This window comes from Sturnira hondurensis, unplaced genomic scaffold, assembly GCF_014824575.4.
Source record: "Sturnira hondurensis isolate 20B ecotype Veracruz unplaced genomic scaffold, ASM1482457v3 Scaffold0006505, whole genome shotgun sequence".
Lineage (NCBI taxonomy): Eukaryota > Metazoa > Chordata > Mammalia > Chiroptera > Phyllostomidae > Sturnira > Sturnira hondurensis.
Window position 1 is genome coordinate 6,842,766 of NW_028079136.1, and position 18,893 is coordinate 6,861,658.

At 36.5% G+C, this 18,893-nt stretch overlaps 1 protein-coding gene across 2 annotated transcripts in view; it reads left to right on the top strand.

Annotated features, from left to right (window-relative positions):
- The window catches only part of SBF2 (SET binding factor 2), a 424,767-nt gene that overhangs the window by 270,240 nt on the left and 135,634 nt on the right, over positions 1-18,893 (top strand). For both annotated transcript variants that reach the window (XM_037050085.1, XM_037050086.1), the window contains exons 15-16: positions 3,612-3,721; positions 5,143-5,292. In XM_037050085.1, coding sequence (XP_036905980.1) covers positions 3,612-3,721; positions 5,143-5,292 — 260 coding nt within the window. The remainder of the gene's footprint in view (positions 1-3,611; positions 3,722-5,142; positions 5,293-18,893) is intronic.

The window sequence follows — 18,893 nt, forward strand, 5'->3', positions numbered from 1 at the left end:
ACCAGATTACTTAGCAAAGCAGCTGTAGCTTACATTCCCACCAGCAATGTTTGGTCATTCCAGTTTCTCTGCATTCACTAATGATACAGAGCATCTTTTCATTTGTCTGTTGGCCATTTTTATATCTTCTCTGGAGAAATGTCCATTCAGATCCTTTGCCCACTTTAGGGCTGTCTTTTTATTATTGAGTTGCTAAGAGTTCTCTATATATTCTATATACAAGTCCTTTACCAGATACATGATTTGCAAATACTTTTTCCCATTCTGTGGGTTGTCTTTCTTTACTGATTAATCTCTTCTCTTTTGAGGGAGTTATGTTAAATCTTTTAAATAATAGTAATATTGCCTATTTCTCTTTAGTTCTATTTTTTCTTTACACATTTTGAAGTTGATTTATTGGATTTTAATATATTTACAAATATTGTAGCATCCTGGTGATCGATCCCTTTGTCATTATGAAATGTCTCTCTTTGTCTCTATTATGCTTCTTGCCTTAAGGTGGTCTTTGGCATTCATGCAGCTGTACCAGCTTTCCTCTGGTTAGTGCTGGTGTGGCTCATCTTTTTCATCCTTTTATTTTCAAACATCTTGGGTATTTAAGGTATGCCTGTATTTAAGGTATGCCTCTTGTGTGGTGGTGGGTTTCTTTAGCAAGTCTTGCTTTCTTAGTATATTTCTTGTATTTTAGCATATATGTGTGTGTGTGTGTGTGTGTGTGTGTGTGTGTGTGTGTGTGTGTAAAATTTATGAGACAGTAATAGCTTTGATGTAATTTACTGGGTTTTTATTTTGCCTCCTGTTTTATGGCTTTCTTTGATTTCTTGCCTTTTGGATTAATAAACTTTCTTAATCCATAATTTATCTCTTGTTGTTTCTTTAATGTTGTTTTAAAAGTTTACATAGGGACTGTAGCACACATCTACTTTTGTCAGCTCAGCTTTCACCAGAAACTTTACTGGCCAACCTAGCCATAGCCAGAATCCAGCCTGCATGCATAGGCTCTTGTCTGCAAGCAGTACTGACAGATCTCCTAGGGGAAAAACGGATATGTGTCTTTAGTCTTTCTCCCTTCTCTGGAACTTCGGTCTTCCTCTCATCTTTGTGCTTTTGTAGTTCTCTGATACGTAAGTAGGTGGTTTTGGCATTTTATCTGACATTTATACCTGTTCCTGGTAGAAGTTTTCATTTGTATAAACTATTCCATCCTACCTGGAAGTGAGTGTAATTTTGTTATTAATGGATAACAATGTATTAATTATACTATTTATGTGGTAATGCTCATGATTTATGTATTATTAACATGTTACTTATGTAATGATGTTAATATTACTTGATTATTTATTTACAAATGTTAATTTGCCATTATTTTCCTAAGATTATACAACTTTTACATGTGTTGATTGTACTTTCACATAGAGAAGAGGACAGAGAAGGTTGACATATAGTGAATAGTTATTTTTTTAAGGATTTTGGTCATGTAGTTTTAATATTCATAAGTTTGTTGAATGCATTATTTAAATACCCACATGAACAGAGTATTAGTTTGTTCAAAATTTAATATGCTTGAATTATAGCATTCCCTCAGTGTTGTCTTTGTATAATGTCTTTCTTCATTTTCAATTCACATCAAATTCTTTATTTAGATGCACATGGGACGTCTCACTGTAACTGGCACACATGACTCAGTCTTCAGTCCTGCATGTACTTCCTGTCAGACCAAAAGGGATGGATGCATGCATGCAGGGGCCTCTGTCCAACTTTCTGGTTTCTTTGGGTTGGTCAGAATCAGGATTCCCCTCGTCCTCAATCAAAAGCTGTGACTGTTTCATTTTACACGATACTCATTTAATGAGTTAGAATTTGCTGTCACCTTAACAGATATTCACATTTTGAGAGGTTCACTAGTTTCCAGCTATTCCTTAAAGGGGCCAGAGTAATGGTGATGGCCTGGAACTATCATTTAATAGCCGAAGCGTTAGAAAAGCCATCCTGAGAAGTCAGGCACCCATAAACCAGAGTCGCTATCAAAGACTAGGGATCTAGTATACGAATGCTGCGGCTGGGGTTTGGCCAGTCCCTGAAGCATCAGTAACTCCAGCAGAACTTCCTCCAGGGAGTGAACTAAATCATAATCTCCAAAGGAAAATAGTAATTCCCTGGTGGTAAACAGATTTGTTGTAAGAAAATGGGGGTCTTATTAATGGCTTGTTCTAAAGAAAATGCAAAATTCTACTAAAGATACTTTAGAAGTAAAGGTTTGTAAACGTAGCTTAAAGATGTTGCTCTCTCAGTAAAGTATGTGGTATTTTTTGGAGACTCTTTAAGAAGTTTTCTGCTGTAAATATAAATGGATTTCTATTTTCATCTCTACTACTAACCTACATGTATGGGAAGCACCATAGCCCACAATTAAGAATGAGCATTTCAGACAGAAAAGTCCTATGAAATAATTTAACTATCATGCTTACGCAGAATTTAATGTTATGTGATTAAAAATTGTTTGAAGAAAACTGGTTAAATCCAAGTAAGATCTGTTGTTTAATTAACTGTATTATGTCCATTGACTTCCTTAAAATAAAGCAATTTAGTTATGTAAGATGTCACCATTGAAGCTGGGTAATGAGAAAAACATGGTATTTTCTGTGCTATTCTGCAACTTTTTGTGAATTTATAAATAGTTCAAATTTTTTTAATGTTTAAAAAATTATTCTAAGGAGGTGAGGTTTCATGTTGATAAAATGAAAGGTATGCTGACGAGTAACGTAGGATAGTCTTTCTTGTTAGGTATGTGGGGAGCTGATGGGATTCTGCCTTTAGGTTCCAAGAGCAGCCACGAACGATAAGGAATTTTTCTTTGGGGCTTGAAAATTATTGATGCTACCTCATTTGTTACAGATTACTTTTTGTTTACCAAATATTACTTCATTTATATCCTTCTGGCATTCTTTCAGTGAGTTAAATTTATCTTAAGTAATTTGAGCCTGTGTAATAAATCAGAAGTATGCAGGATTACAGTGAAGGTGACAGGTGTCGAGTTTACAGGACTAAAAAGTGACTTTCCCAGGTTTGTGTAGCAGTTTTTTGGCTATGATCATTTCTCTTTTGGTACAGTGCTCCTTCAAGTCCCCTCTACTCTGATTTGTAGAATCTAGTTTTTTGGAGTTTGTAGTTTTTCTTTTGTTATATCTTAGAAATATCAACTTCTCTTTTCAGTAGGAGCCCTCTTACATATACTTGTGTCATGATCCTGGACCCCAAGCACTTACCAATTTGTTTATAATTAAAATTAAAATAGATGTTTACCTTTACTTAATATAATTTTACTGTGAAATTTGAATTAATTTGTATGAGTTAAGTGTATCATTGGACTCTGTCCTGTCAAATTATCTTCCATAAACCATGGACTAGCCCAAAATTTTGAAACCTAAAAATATAATCAAAGTAACAAAATGGAATACCTTAAATGCCATGTAAAAGGGAAACATGAATTCTAAATGTCGATCTTGTAAACAGTTACAGACATACAAACTCAAAACAGTACTATTCCCCGTGCTGCTGTCATTGCCAGAGGAGTTTAATTTACTTGTGTTTTCTTTATATTCCTTTACTAGTTTCGATAATGGACAAGGTGACAACAGTTTTCAACAGTGCACAGAGGTTAGAAGTTGTTAGAAACTGCATCTCATTCATATTTGAAAATAAAACGCTGGAGACAGAAAAGGTAATAAAATGCCATCTTTCCCAAGTAAGAATCCATTATTTCCCAGTCAGATTTACATGTTTAGCTCACCAACGGACCTCTCCTCTAATTTCATCCTTTTTCTTTATCAAGTGTTTTGATCATTTTAAATAGATAGTGTCTAAGATTTAAAATCTTAGCCAAGCCTAACTACGTGGTTCCCAGACAAATACTGATAGTCATTTTTTTCTCTCAAACCTTTGACATTGTTCATTAGATCCTATTTTGATGTATTACTTCAGAACTTAACATTTTTTTTTAAATTTTTTGATTACAGATGATATATACAATATTCTGTTAGTTTCGGGTGTACAACGTAGTGATTAGACATGTAATTTTTATTGCAAAGAATCTAGTTGGAATTGGTAATGAATTAGAGAAATTGTGTTATTCAACTTAAATGAGCCTTGTTAAGCAGATTTTCTTGCCTTCTTTAATAAAATATGCTAAACATAAAGTAACCTTTTTCTTAATGATTCATCATAGTTCTGAACATCTATTATAAGGGGCTAGTGAAGCATGTAAAGTTTTTACCCTTACACTAAATGACCCCAAGCCACTTTCTGTTTGAGGCTGTTTGGTTTCCATTTTTTCCTATGGCTGGAGTGACGCAGACTTTCTTTTGTTCTCACTTTCAGTTCTCACGTCTTGTTTCTTGTACCTGCCTGTACATATGTTGTGACCTCCTGCTCTCGGGCTTCTTCCCTTCCTCCTCATTTGCTCCTTTGTTCTGTTTTGTAGGTTTTCAAAGTTAAACCTGTTATTATTTTATATAAAGTGTGTTAACTAAGCTTTGCTGGATTAACTGAAAGAGGCATGCTTATGGATACTGAGGTGAAAGATTTTTAATGAATAAACCTAAAGATTTCTGTGTGTTGCTTTGAGTCCTTTTTCTTTTTTTCTTTTGATATTGAAATGAGAAGAAGAGATTGTGGAATTTTCCAGGCATAAATTAAAACTAAGTAGTGATTAAATAGCTGACCAGTGTAAAAGTAGAAAATCCCCTATATTTCTTGTCATTTTAATTTTCCTTTCTGTTCTTGCCATGGAGATGTGGCCAGTTGTTGAAAGAAGGTATCTGAGTGCCTGTGGCTTTGACTTGTGATCTGAAGCAACAGTTGTTTGGTAGAGTTTTGATGAGTTTTTTAAAAAGCGTAGTTACTGTTTTTAAAAATTTATTATACAAACTAATTTTACTTATTTTTTCATGCTTGCTTATAAATAAAAGTAACTAAAAATCTATTTTATAATTGTCCTCAATAGCAGAGCTACTCTTATCCAACAGCTTAATTTTATTAGTAGCTGTCAGATGGTTTACAGGATGCACTTGAACTTTCAGTGAGGTTACAAGTTAGTTTTTTCCAGTGGCTCCTCTTGTTCACACCGGCCTCTCTTGTCCTCAGACCCTTCCTGCTGCCCTGAGAGCCCTGAAAGGAAAGGCAGCAAGACAGTGTCTCACGGAGGAACTGGGTCTACATGTCCAGCAAAACCGGGCAATACTAGACCATCAACAGTTTGATTACATAATAAGGATGATGAACTGTACTCTACAGGTAATTTTTAATTTTTTCCATATTCTTCTTCTTATTCGTGAATACTTTTTATTTTTCCAGGAAGTGCAGTTGCTGATCTGTCAGGGTCTCGAGCCTTCTGTAGCTCACAGGATGAAGAGCCAAAGTCTGTGCCATTTCTGTCAGAAACACTCATTTCTTACTTGACAAAAATATTACGAGTTTTTTATTCTTTGTTTTCTCTTGAAAACAAAAGTTATTTACTAGTTTTATAAGCAAGATTTCTAAAACCAAATAACCATCTTGAAAATATTTGGTTATATTGTACTTAATGTGTATATTTATGTTGGCCCTTAGTAGTCAGTTTTCAGTTACACTGTTAAAGCAGAGGGCAGTGAGTGGTTGATAATACAAGTAATAAATGAATTAATTATTTACTAAGCACTTTGTATGTGTGAAGCACAAAAGTATATATCTAGTTGGCTCCAAAGTATGTATATGATTTTACAGAAATAAACTTCCCACAAAATCATGAAGACATATATTATTAGAAGCAAATAATCTGATTTCCCCAACTCCCTTGTTTTTCTGTGACATTGGCATCATATTCTTCTCAAGTGACACATGAATCCTCTTTGAAACTTTTTGCACAATCAGAAAAAATGTAATTAAATATTAAAATTTTGAAGACTCTTGGGACTCCAGCGAACCTAAACAAAATGCATGGTAAATTCTGATGGATTGGAAAGTGAGAATTACAGGCTATAATTAATAATAACGTATGTGGATGGAGGAAGACATAAATAAATGGAAAGATTTATCATGTCCATAGATTGGTAGACTCAGTATTACAAAATTATAATGATCAGTTTTTCCTCAAATTAGGAGGCAGTGCAGTTCCCCTCAGAATCTCAACTGAAGAGCAAAACCCTGAGAATTACCAACACACTCCTAAAAGAACGACAAAGTGTGGGAAAATGTCAGACTCTTAGAAACATGAAAACTTGTAGCTATAAGATGAGTAAGGCCTGAGGATATTATATAAAACATGCTGACTATAGTTGGTAACATTGAATTATGTAATTGAAATTTGCTAAGAGAGTAGAATTTAAATGTTTGTGCCCCTCCATAAAGATAAATATGTGAGATGATAGATGTGTTAATTAACTCAATTGTGAGAATTCTTTCATGATACATACATATATCAAATCACCACTATCAACACTTACATCTTACCATTTTACTTGTCAGTTACCCTGCAATGAAACTCTTTTTAAATTTTTAATTAGTTTAAGATTGTAGTAATTAACACAGTGTGTTACTGGATAATCATAAACAAATTGAGCAACAGAATAGACTATAAAGTTCATAAATAGATGCACATATATATGGAAGCATGATTAATGAAGTTAACATTTCAAATCAGTGGCAAAAAGATAAGAAATTCAATAAATAATGCCAGAATAGTTGAGGAACCATGTACACACAATGTACATATACATAAAGATGGATAGATATACCACAGTTTACGATAAAATCAGTTTTATGTGGATTAAAGACTTACTATGAAAAGCCAACCATACAATTTTTCTTTTATTTCATTTTGATAATACATTTATTTCTGTAAGTGGATTAGTACAGATTTAAGTATTAGTTATATAATTCATGCATATATGAAGTTGATAAATTACGTTTTAGATGAAGCATATTATGTCCACTGACTAGAATATCTTCCCCACTGAAGGCATTCTAATTATTACCTTCTACTTGCTTTTGTTTTTGTTTCTTCACTTTCCTAGATTTCAAACTAACAGGAAACTTGATAAAATAATACCCGTATAGCATTTGCCTAGATAAAGTGAAGTAAGCCAGACAGGAACAAATACCATATGATCTCACCTTTAACTGGAACATGATCAACAAAAGAAAAAAGCAAACAAAATATAACCAGAGACATTGAAATTAAGAACGATCTGACAGTAACCAGAGGGGAAGTGGGAGGGGATAATGAGGGGAAGGGTTTTCAGGAACTACTATAAAGGACACATGGAGAAAACCAGGGGGGGGATGGAAGCAAGGGATGGAGGTTGGTTTGGCTGGGGTAGGGGACAGTTGTGGGGAGGAAATGCAGACAACTGTAATTGAACAACAATAAAATAATTTTTAAAAATGATATATATATATATATATATAACCCTTATTATATTTTTACCATTACCATTCAGTCCTTTTGCACCCCCTCCCCCTACCAATCACCACACTCCTGTCCATGTCCATGAGTCCTTTTTCCTCTTTGCTCAATCCCTCCACCCCATAACTTCCTCTCCCCTGCCCCACTAGTTGTCATCTATTCTCTATCTTTGAGTCCATCTCTGTTTTCCTTGTTCAATTTGTTCAATAGATTCTACATCTGAGTGAAATCATATGGTATTCATCTTTCTCTAACTGGCTTATTTCACTTAGCATAATGTTCTCCAGGTTCATCCATACTATTGCAAAGGGTAAAATTTTCTTCTTCTTTATGGCCGAGCATAATCACTGTGTAATGTCCCACAGTTGTTTTATCCACTCATCTATAGATGGACACTTGGGCTGCTTCCATATCTTGGCAGTTGTAAATAATGCTGCAGTGAACATAGGGGTACTTATGTTTTTTCAAATTAGTGTTTTAGGTTCCTTTGGATACATTCCCAGAAGTAGGATTGCTGGGTCAAAAGGCAGATCCATTTTTAATTTATTATTATTTTTTATAGTTGTTCAAGTACAGTGGTCTCCATTTTCACCCCACCATGCCCCTCCACCCCACCTGTCCCTGCCTCCTGTTTTTAATTTTTTGAGGTATCTCCATACTACTTTCCACAGTGACTGTACAAGTCTACATTTTCACTGGCAATGCAAAAGGTTCCCCTTTCTCCACATCCTCACCAGCACTTGTTTGTTGATTTATTGATGATAGCCATTTTGAAAGATGTGACATAGTCTCTCATTGTGGTTTTTATTTGCATTTCTCTGATGATGAGTGATGTTGAGCATCTTTTCATATGTCTATTGGCCATTTTATACAATTTTTCAAACAGAATAAAGGAGATATCTTTATGACTTTGGGATGGGGAAATGTTTGTTAAACAAGTCACAAATAGTGCCGATATTAAAAGAAAAGATTAATGAATTTGACTACATTAAAATTAAGAATTTCTGTTCATCAAAAAATACCATAAAGAGAGTAAGAGTGCAGATTTCAGAGTAAGGTGTTTGTAAAGCATAAACTGCCAATGGGGCAGTACTCAGATTATAAAAAACTTACAAATCAACAAGACAAATGCAATTCAAATTTTAAATGGACAACAGACCTAAAAAAGTATTTCAAAGAAAAGGAAACCCACAGGGATGATAAGTGTATGAAAAGTTTATCTCAGCCCTGGCTGGTGTAGCTCACGGGCCTGCGAACCAAAGGAGCGTGGTTCAATTCCCAGTCAGGGCACATGCCTGGGTTGCAGGCCAGTTCCCATCAGGGGACACACAAGAGGCAACCATACATTGATATTTCTCTCCCTCTCTCCTTCTCTTCTCCTCTAAAGATAAATAAATAAAATCTTTGGAAAAAAAAGTTTATCTCAAAAAATAAAAAAGGTGATCTAGGTCAATAGCTGGAGAAATGTAAATTAAAACCACAATGCAATAGCCTTTTAGAACTATTTTGTGATAACTTATAAGCTGGATAATATCAAGTATTGGTGAAATTATGGAACAAATGAAACATAAACTCTGCTGGTTAGAGTGTAAAATGCTATAATTCTTTATGAAATAAGATAAGAAGAACTATAATAATTGGTCATTTCCCCGTAAAATTGAATGCAAATATAGTCTCTGATCCAGTGATTCCACTCTTTGCAGAGTTCTTTCCCCTACACACCAAGGGACACGCGGGAGCATGTGTATCATTTGCAGTAGCAGAAGACCAGATAGAACTCATCTGCCAGCCAGCAGTAGAACAGATAAATCATGCTATCTTGTTATATTAGAATATTATTTAATCATGAAAATGAATGAATTATAGCTATAAGAAACAACGTGGATGGATCCTAAGTAAGATAATTTGTGCAAAAATTAAAAGGCAATTCAATTATAATATAGTCCCAATTGTATAGAATTGAAACCATGTAACATTATTTGGGGGTATTTCATTTAGGGATATAACATATGTGATAAAAGTATAAAGAAAAGCACAATAATGTATATATATTAAATTATCACATTGTACACTACAGTTTTACTCGTTGGTTTTACCTCAATAAAGCTGAGGAAAAAAGAAAATCAAGGGAATAATAAACAGATTATTCAAGAAAATTATTTCTGGGGGACAGAAAGGAAGGGCCGTGAACATAGAGATCTTCAAAGGTAATGGTAATACTCTATTATCCATTTCTCACTAGGTGTGTGGGTGGTCAGTGTATCATTCTTCTTTGTAATCTTATACATATTAATGTCTTAGGGTACTGCTATTAGACTATTTTGCAAGGCATACTGATTTTTTCAAACACATTTCAGAAGATATCTTACTCAGAAATTCCAACTTAAAACTTAGCATCAAAAATGTAATTTTTAAAGTATATTTTATTGATTGTGCTATCATAGTTGTCCCCTTTTTTCTCCCCTTGTCCCCCTCCATCTTAAAGCCCTCCCACCAGCATTCCTCCCCCTTAGTTCATGTCCGTGTGTTGTACATAGAAATCCTTTGTCTTCTCCATTTTCTACACCATTCTTAACCTCCCCCTGTCTATTTTGTACCCACCAATTATGCTTCTTTCTCCCTGTACCCTTTCCTCCATTCTCTTCCCTCCTGTTTCCCACTGATATTCTCTCCCCTCCCTCTCCCCACTAATATTCTCTCCCCTCCCCTCCTCCATGTGATCTCCATTTCTGTGATTCAGTTCCTTTTCTAGTTGTTTGCTTAGTTCCTTTTTGTTTTTGTTTTTCAAGTTCATTTCAGTTATGAGTTTGTCATCATTTTACTGTTCATAGTTTTGATCATCTTTTTCTTAGATAAGTCTCTTTAACACTTCATATAATAAAGGCTTGGTGATGATCAACTCCTTTAACTTGACCTTATCTGGGAAGCACTTTATGTTCCCTTCCATTCTAAATGATAGCTTTGCTGGGTAGAGTTATCTTGGTTGTAGGTTCTTGCCTTTCATGACTTCAAATACTTCTTTCCAGTCCCTTCTTGCCTACAAGGTTTCTTTTGAGAAATCAGCTGATAGTCTAATGGCAACTCCTTTGTTGGTAACTGTATCCTTTTCTCTTGCTGCTTTTAAGATTCTCTCTTTATCTTTAATCTTGGATAATTTAATTGTGATAGTCTTAGTGTGTTCCTCCTTGGATCCAACTTCTTTGGGACTCTCTGGGCTTTCTGGACTTGCATATCTATTTGCTTCACCAAACTGGGGAAGTTATCCCTCACTATTCAAATAAGTTTGTAATTTCTTGCTCTTCCTCTTCTCCTTCTGGCTTCCCTATGATTTGGATGTTGAAATATTTGAAGTTGTCCCAGAGGTGCCTAAGCTGCTCCTCACTTTTTTTGAATTTTTTTTTTCATTCTGTTCTGGTTGAATGTTTATTTCTTCCTTCTGTTCCAAATCATTGATTTGAGTCCCAGTTTTCTTCCCTTCACTGTTGGTTCCCTCTATATTTTTCCTTATTTCACTTTGCATAGCCTTTACTTATTCCTTTGTTTTGTATTCGTATTCAATCATTTCTGTGAGCATCCTGATTACCAGTGTTGTGAACTCTGCATCTGATAGGTTGGCCAACTCCTCGTCACTTAGTTTGTTTTCTGGAGTTTTGATCTGTTTTATTTTGGCCATATTTCTTTGTCTTGGTGCACCCGTTAAGTTGTAAGGGGTGAAGCCTTTGTTATTTGCCAGGGCAGGACAACCCACATTGCTGTATTAGTGCACTGTCTGTTGGGGAGGGGTCAGAGAGGGAACAATGCTGCTTGCTTGACTCTCACCCCTCTTTCAGTCACTTCCCCCACTACCCACAAGTGAATTGGGCCCTTCTGGTGCTGATTCCCAGGTGGGTGGGTTTGTGTACATTCTAGAGCCCATGGATTCCTCTAATGAACTCTCCTATGGGACTGGGAGTTCCTCCCACCACCTCAACTGGCACAGCTTTTTATAGCCAGAGGCTTTGAGGCTTTCTTTCCCCATGCTGCAAGCCTGGGTTGCATGGCCTGCCTCACTCCCCAGTTGTTCTTCCCAGTTTATCCACACATGAATGTGGGATTGCCCAGTCCTCCAGTCGCTGCCTCCTCACCCAGTCTGCCAGCCACTACCTTGTTGCACATCCTCTCTACCCCAGCTGCCTGGCTCTGCCCCTCCTACTAGTCTAGATGAATGTTTCTTCTTTGACTCCTTGATTGTCAGATTTCCATTAAGTTCGATTTCCTGGCAGTTCTTTTGGGGTTTTTTGTTTTTGTTTTTTTAATTGGTTGTCGTCCTTATTTTTGTTGTGCAAAGAAGAAAAGTATATCCACCTTCACCTCCATCTTGACAGGAAGTCCTAAAAAATGTAATCTTATAAGAAACACTACGTAATTTGTTTAAGTAAGTTGACAAGGTAAGAGATGATTCACCTTTACTGGAAATATAGCTTTAGTTTAGAGTATAAGAGACTAGTTATGATAGTTTATAACAACAAAGTTTGAGAACAACCTGCTTAATGCTTACCCTTTGGATATTGATTAATTTAATTGTGGTACAGTTCTTTGGATACTGGATACTTACACTAAATTCTTAACTGTCTAAGTGGTTATCACTGGCGTATGGTTTAGAAGACTTTTGACTTCCAATGTAAACCTTTCTCAGCTTGAAACATATACACACTCACATACATATAGAAGCATATTTAAATTATATAAGACAAAAAAATCAGTTTATAATTATTTAAAGGATATACATTCCTGTAGGAAGGAAATTTTCAAACACTTTTACAAGAAGAATATAACACAATAAATGTGTCCCCCCAAAAAGCCACATGTCTTATGTTATTTTGTTACTGTTTCATTGGTTCTGTCAGTACAGAGAACCAGGGAATGTAATTAACAGATCAAGGTCTCTAGAAGCCCTGAAGTTAGCTAATTTCCTGATTCCCTGTACTAATTGGTGATAAAATGACAAAAATTATGTTAGGGAACTTTCTTCCATTAGTACTTTCTGTGCTGTTTATTAACCGAAGAACTAAGTTTTGAGGCTTTCTCTAAACTTGGTTTTAGGACAGACTAGTTAGTAAGTCACTTACAGAATAACTAAGTATCCTTGAGCTACAGATATTTTTCTTTTTCCTTTCAAAACTTGTATTTCTGAAAAAAAGAAGGCATGGATGTTTTTTGCTCCTTTTGAATACATCTGGGCCGATGGGAGCTTAATACTTTACATTTCAGTATTTCATAAATACATAAAACTGGATCCCATCCTCATCTCAGCACTCGCCATTGTTAACGTTATACAGAGGCTTCTCCAAGTTACAAATGGGCGCACATGTGACATTCTCATTTTCACAGGTTATTTATTACCAGTTTGGGATTTATTAGTACTATTTATATTCCTGTTGCAACAATGGTACTTGTGGGGATTTAACATGACATTCTGAACATTTTTTACAAAAGCATAGCATTTCAAGGCAGAGAGGCCAAACATCTGTGTTGTTATTTTTAAAAAATAGTCTTTAAATAAACTAATTTTAGGTAGTGACTCAAACCTTTAGTAAGTTTTGCTTTTAGTGAACTTGAAGTGATCCTGTCTTTCCTGTCCTCAAGGGGAAATGCAATGGACCACGAGGACTGCCAAGGAGCCATCTTGTTTATCAGGGTCTTTCGGTGCCAAGAGAATTTTTTAAAGAACTGGTTTATAGAGATTATAGATTATTACCACGTATCATATCATTTCAAATAACTGATCATATTTTAGGTTTTTTTATAATAGATTACAATAAATCTCTCCCAAACTACCATGGCTTTCACTGTTTCCATTTTAGCAGATACTTGATTAAAACTTTCTAGGTAGCAAGATCTTAGCTATGATCTTTTAATAATAATTTGTAATTTGAAAGCTCAGTGAAATCTCTCATTTCCAGCATCATAATAAACTGCATGTGATAAGCAACCCTCTCACTAACATAGAAATAGATCTTAGAAAATATCCAGGGGGGAAAAAAAGAACATTGTTTTTCCCAAGAAGGAAAGGAAATCTCTAATAGGTGCCTGTTCTACTCAAAAAAGGGGATAATAGAGAACACCAAATTCTGAGCGATTAGCTATTGGGAAACAGATTCAGGAGTGCAGGTAAGTTTGGCCTCTGTAAAGAGGCGGTTGACCCCGGGAGTCTGCATCAGGCTAGAGCATGGAGGAGGGATGAGGCGGCCCCTGTTCAGCAGCACACCCCTCACTCTTGCCTCCTGGAGAAGCGACTGTAACTCCTTTGTAGAATAAGGCAGCCCTAGCTCAGGCAGTCAGGATTCCCATCGCTTAAACTCAAAATCTCAAAATGACCAAGTACCGGAGAAGTGAACTAGTCTGAATTAGTGCCAACAGAAACAACCGACAACAGATTTAGACCCCCAAAGACTTTATACATTGGAATTATCCAGTTTGAATATGTAAAAATTAAGATATTTAAACACTTACAAGATTGAATATAAAATGAATAATAAGAGACTAACAAGAATTACCAGGTAAGTTTAATTTTGTAATCATTAAAAGTAAAAAAGGATGGAGAAGACTCAATATTAAGAACCTGCAACCCAATCTGTAGGTGGAATGCAATCCAATCAAAATAACAACAGACTCTTTTTATAGAAATTGACCATCTGAGTCTCAAATTTCCATGGAAATGCAGAGGACTTAAAATGGCCAGAGCAATCTTGAAAAAGAATAAAATTTTTGGACTTTATTCTTCAAGAAGTTGCTATGCTATTTCAAGAGTTGCTATCAACCTGTAACAATCGGGACACTATGGTACTGACAGAAACATCCGCAAATAGATCAGTCAGGAAGAACCCCCCAGGAGCAGACCCACGTTGGTGGAACTTTGACAAAGACACCAAAACGGTCCGACAGGGAGAGAGGTTACTCCACAACTGGTGCTGGAGTTCTGGTTGTTCACATAGAAAAAGGGAATCTCAACCTCTCCCTCACATTCAACACAAGAATTAATTTAAGATAGAGCACAGACCTAAACATAAAATATAAAGCCATAAAAGTTTTAGGGAAAAACAAGGAAGTTTCATGACTTGGCAATAGACAAGTTTCGTATGTCACAGAAAGTGATCATCAAAAAAGAATAATCATTATACTTCATCAAAATTTAAACTATGCTCATCAAAAGACACCATTGAGAAAATGAATACATAAGACTGGGGAAAATATTCCCAAAATATGTATGTGACAAAGAACTGGTGTCATGTTTACATAGAGAACTTTTACAAGTTAAGAAGAAGCTAACCAAACCAAGTTTTAAAATGGCCAATTTGAACAGACCTTTCATAAAATCAGATATGTGTGATGGTCAATAAACACATGAAAAAGAGCTCAGTAACTTTATTCACCAGAGAAATGCAAATTAAAACCTTTATGAGATACTACGGTTGGCCCTTGAACAACACGGGTTAGGGAGCCAACCCTCTCCTTACCCCTGCCACCCCTCCACCCAGCAGAAAATCTGAGTATAACTTTTGATTCCCCCCAAATTTAACTACCCCCAGATGTTCCATGGTATCTCAGGTGATCGACTTCAGAACTCCTATAGATACCCGAATCTGGGACTGCACAGGTCCCCGAGTGAAATGGAGGTGGGTCAGTCCATACAGCCAACCTTCTACATGTGTGGGCTCCTAACCGCATACTGAAAACAGTTTAGGTATTTATTTATCGAAAAAAATCAGCATATAGTGAACCCACACAGTTCAAGCCTGTTTTGTTCAAGGATCAACCATACTGTATAGTCCCCAGTATGGCTAAAATTAGAAAGACTGACAAATTTTGGCAGAGTTGTAAAGTTAATTGGAATTCTCACACTTTATTGTCGAGAATATAAACTGGCACAATCACTTCAGAGAAAAGTCTGAGAGATCCTTATAAAAGTAAGCGGACAGTATACTGGGAGCTAACAGTTTCACTCCTGGGTCTTATCAAAAGGAAAGGAAAACATTTTCAAAACAACTTGTACAAAAGTATTTGTAGGAGCCTTATTCGTAACAGCCTAAGACCGGAAACATCCCAGGAGCCCCTCAGTCAGAGTGTAGATCTTTAAACTACCCTGTTTTCATACGATGTGATGCCATTTGGCAGCGAGAATGAACAGAGTAGTCGTGCATGCAACCATTTGAGTAAATCTTAAAAATTATTGTGACATTTGCCAAAACTCAGTGTGCATACACCTAAGATTTGTATAATTTGTTGTATATAATTGTGTAGCAAAAGTAAAACCTGTTGGGGGTAGAGGGATTGAGCAGAAAGGAAAAAGGGCTCATGGACACGGACCACAGTGTGGTTGTGTGGGTGGAAGCGGGAGCGGGGGAGGGGTAAATGGTCATGGAAAAAATACAGTTAAAACATTTTGTAAAGTGAAACCTCTAAACAAATATTGAACTCTAATAACATGCATGCTAAAGTACACAGGGGAAAGTATACTTGATGTCTACAATTTACTTTGAAAAGTACTAAAATTAAGATGGATTAATAGATAAATAGATGGATAGATAAATAAATGATAAGGCAAGCATAATAAAACATTAATGGTACAGTCTACACGGTAAGTGTGCAGGTGTTCCGTGTACAATTCTTTCAACTTTGATAAATGTTTGAAATTTTGGAGGATAAAAATAAGGAAACAAAGAAATAAATATTTTACAAAACCTTAGGAAGAGGTTAAACATCAGACTAGACACTAAAGAAGTTATATAGTGAGCTGGAACACACAACTGCAGTGATTACATGTAGTGGAACAGATTGAGACAGGAAGGTGGGAAATATGAGAGAGACGCTAAGACCCACGGAGGACAGAACGAGATGATCTAGCACGGCGCCGTCTAACGTGCTGGTCTGTGACAAGATGAGGAACTCGTGCCAGAATGTAAATCAGTGACTTTCAACTCATTGAAAAAGTTATTATGACAACATAAGGAAAGTAAGCTACTATATAGTGGGCTCTGTGTGATGTCCTATCTCTAAAATAACCAGGAACCTGCCTCAGTAAAGAGGAGAAACTTCAAAGTCAAGCCTCGGATTTTGTCATAGCTAAAAATTCCAGTCAGCAGACAGTTTCACTGGTTGCTGGATAATTGTTAAACTGAGCTTCTTAGGCTAAGGACTCCAAATAATATAGGAAATTGTGTAGAGGTTTTAAAGTATGAGGGGAAAAAGGCTTCTGTTCTGGAAATCCAAAATTTTAACATCAGATTGACTTAATCTGGAAGTTTGTAAGGACATTCAGGTCCTGCGGATGACTCATTTGTAGGTATGAGGTCGCAGACTTGGGGTTTTTGCTAAGTGCTGTGGTCTGAACCTGCCCTCCCCGATTCATATGTTGGAAACCTGACCCCCAAGGCGATGGTATTAGGAGGATGGACTTTTGGGAGGTGATTATTTCCTGGAGGCGGAACCTTCATGGATACTCTTAATGCTCTTATAAAAGAGAGCCAGCTGAGTTCGCTAGCCCCTTTGACCATGTAAGGATGCACTGAGAAGCCCACAGCCCCAAGGAAGGCCTTCACCCAACCATGCTGACTCCCTGATCTTGGACTTCACCATCTAGATCAGTGAGAAATAAATTTCTACTGTTTATAAAATACCCAGTAGTATTTTATTATAGCAGCCCAGAATAGACTAACATGTTCAGATTGTATTAATAGAATACATCTTGCTTAATGAGGGCACATATTTTACTTCTTTTCTTTCTGTTCTTCCCCCAAACATGTACTGATTTTTACCATGTACTTAGTCTCTGTGCTAGGTAGTGGACATACTGAGATGATTAAGGTATTATTCTGATTCTTAAGGAGTTTACTGTCTAGAAGGAAAAGTTCACAGGTAAACCAGTATTTATAATATAGTGGGATGTGTGCTCAGACGTGTGAAAAATTGCTCCATATGCTATTGTAGGTTTGCTTGATTTAAAGTGGGAAAGGAAATGAGGTGGTCACCGAAGGCATTTGTCAGACAAGGGTTTGGAGGGAGAATGTTCCAGATAGAGGAAGGTGCCAGTGGCGGGGGCGGGAAGTAGGTAGAGGGCCTGTGTTTTTGAAAATTGAAAAATACTTCTATTATGTGTAGTGTAGAAAGGTGATGGGAAACAGATGGGAGAAGTAAATAGGGTCACTTCTGGTTAAAGTGAAAAGATTGAAAATATATTCTTAACCTCAGCTATTACCCAAAACTCCGCTAACACTAAAGGATTTTTTAAAAGTACATTTACCCACAGACGAAAGAGGAGTTCAGACAACATTTTGGAGACTAGAAAGCTGATAGAGGAGTGACTTAGTGAACTCAAGAAAGTCTTTTCCTGAATGACAGTTGTAAAGCCCTTGAAGCAGCCCAGTTTGCAAAAGGCTCAGTAATTGGAGACATCAAGTTATCTCTGAAAACAGGAGTTTGTGGTGGGGCTGAAACATTAAAAAGAGTATTGGTAGATCGTCTCCTTAACTTAAAGTTGGAGTCCCCTCCCAGATCCTTTTCCAGTTCTGTGCAAAGTGCCAGCTGCTTCTCCTTACTCTAGCAGATCAGAGGTTTGTTTGTGTAGTTACTTTTAAGAGAAAGAGGACATCACTAGCCTGGGAGACACTGGGTCTGGCTGAGGGAAATTCTGTTTTACAAGCAAGGGGGTTAAGTGAATGCCAAATATTGAGAATACCAGTCGGCATTCCCTTCACCTCCCAGAACTCTGACAGCTTGCCATCAGGGCAAGACATCAGAAGACAGTTCTCTGAGAAATGCATCCAGCCAAAAAAAGAAAAAAAAAATTTACTGATGATCCTGAGATTAGGAGTTCCTCAACAGAATAGCTCAACTAGGTCATGCTGTGTTGAAACTCACAGTCAACTAGCTTCACTGTGTATACATTCCTTTTGTTTTGTCATCCTTCTGTTTATTTCTTATGGAGGATGTCCTAAGCAGAAGGGGCCATTGAGCAAAGTCATGGTTTACCAAGGATCTCCAGCTCTGTTTCCATTCCCACTCTTCCTTGTAACAGAACCATCCGAAGTTGTCCTATCCTTTTCCTTCTTGGGTACCCTTATCACTCTCACTGCCTCAAACAGCCTCAGCTTTTTGGGGCTCTTGAAATTGGTCAGCACAATCACTCCTACCTTTGGAAGTAGGCTCAAAGAAGTTAATTTTCCCAAATCACATAGGTTGTAAATTGAAGAGGTGAGTTCTAAATCTAGTTTGTGTTTTGTTTTGTTTACTCTATGGCTTTAAACGATGATGTGTCCTTCAAAAACTGTGACAGTAGGTACTCTGTATAACTAAATTTAAGTTTAGATCAAGAACCTGTATTCTGGAAATTTGTGAATCTTTATTTTCATTTTTTAAAATAACAATTGCTACTGAAAAACCTCCACCTTAACTGAGTGAAAACAGACCCTGTTCA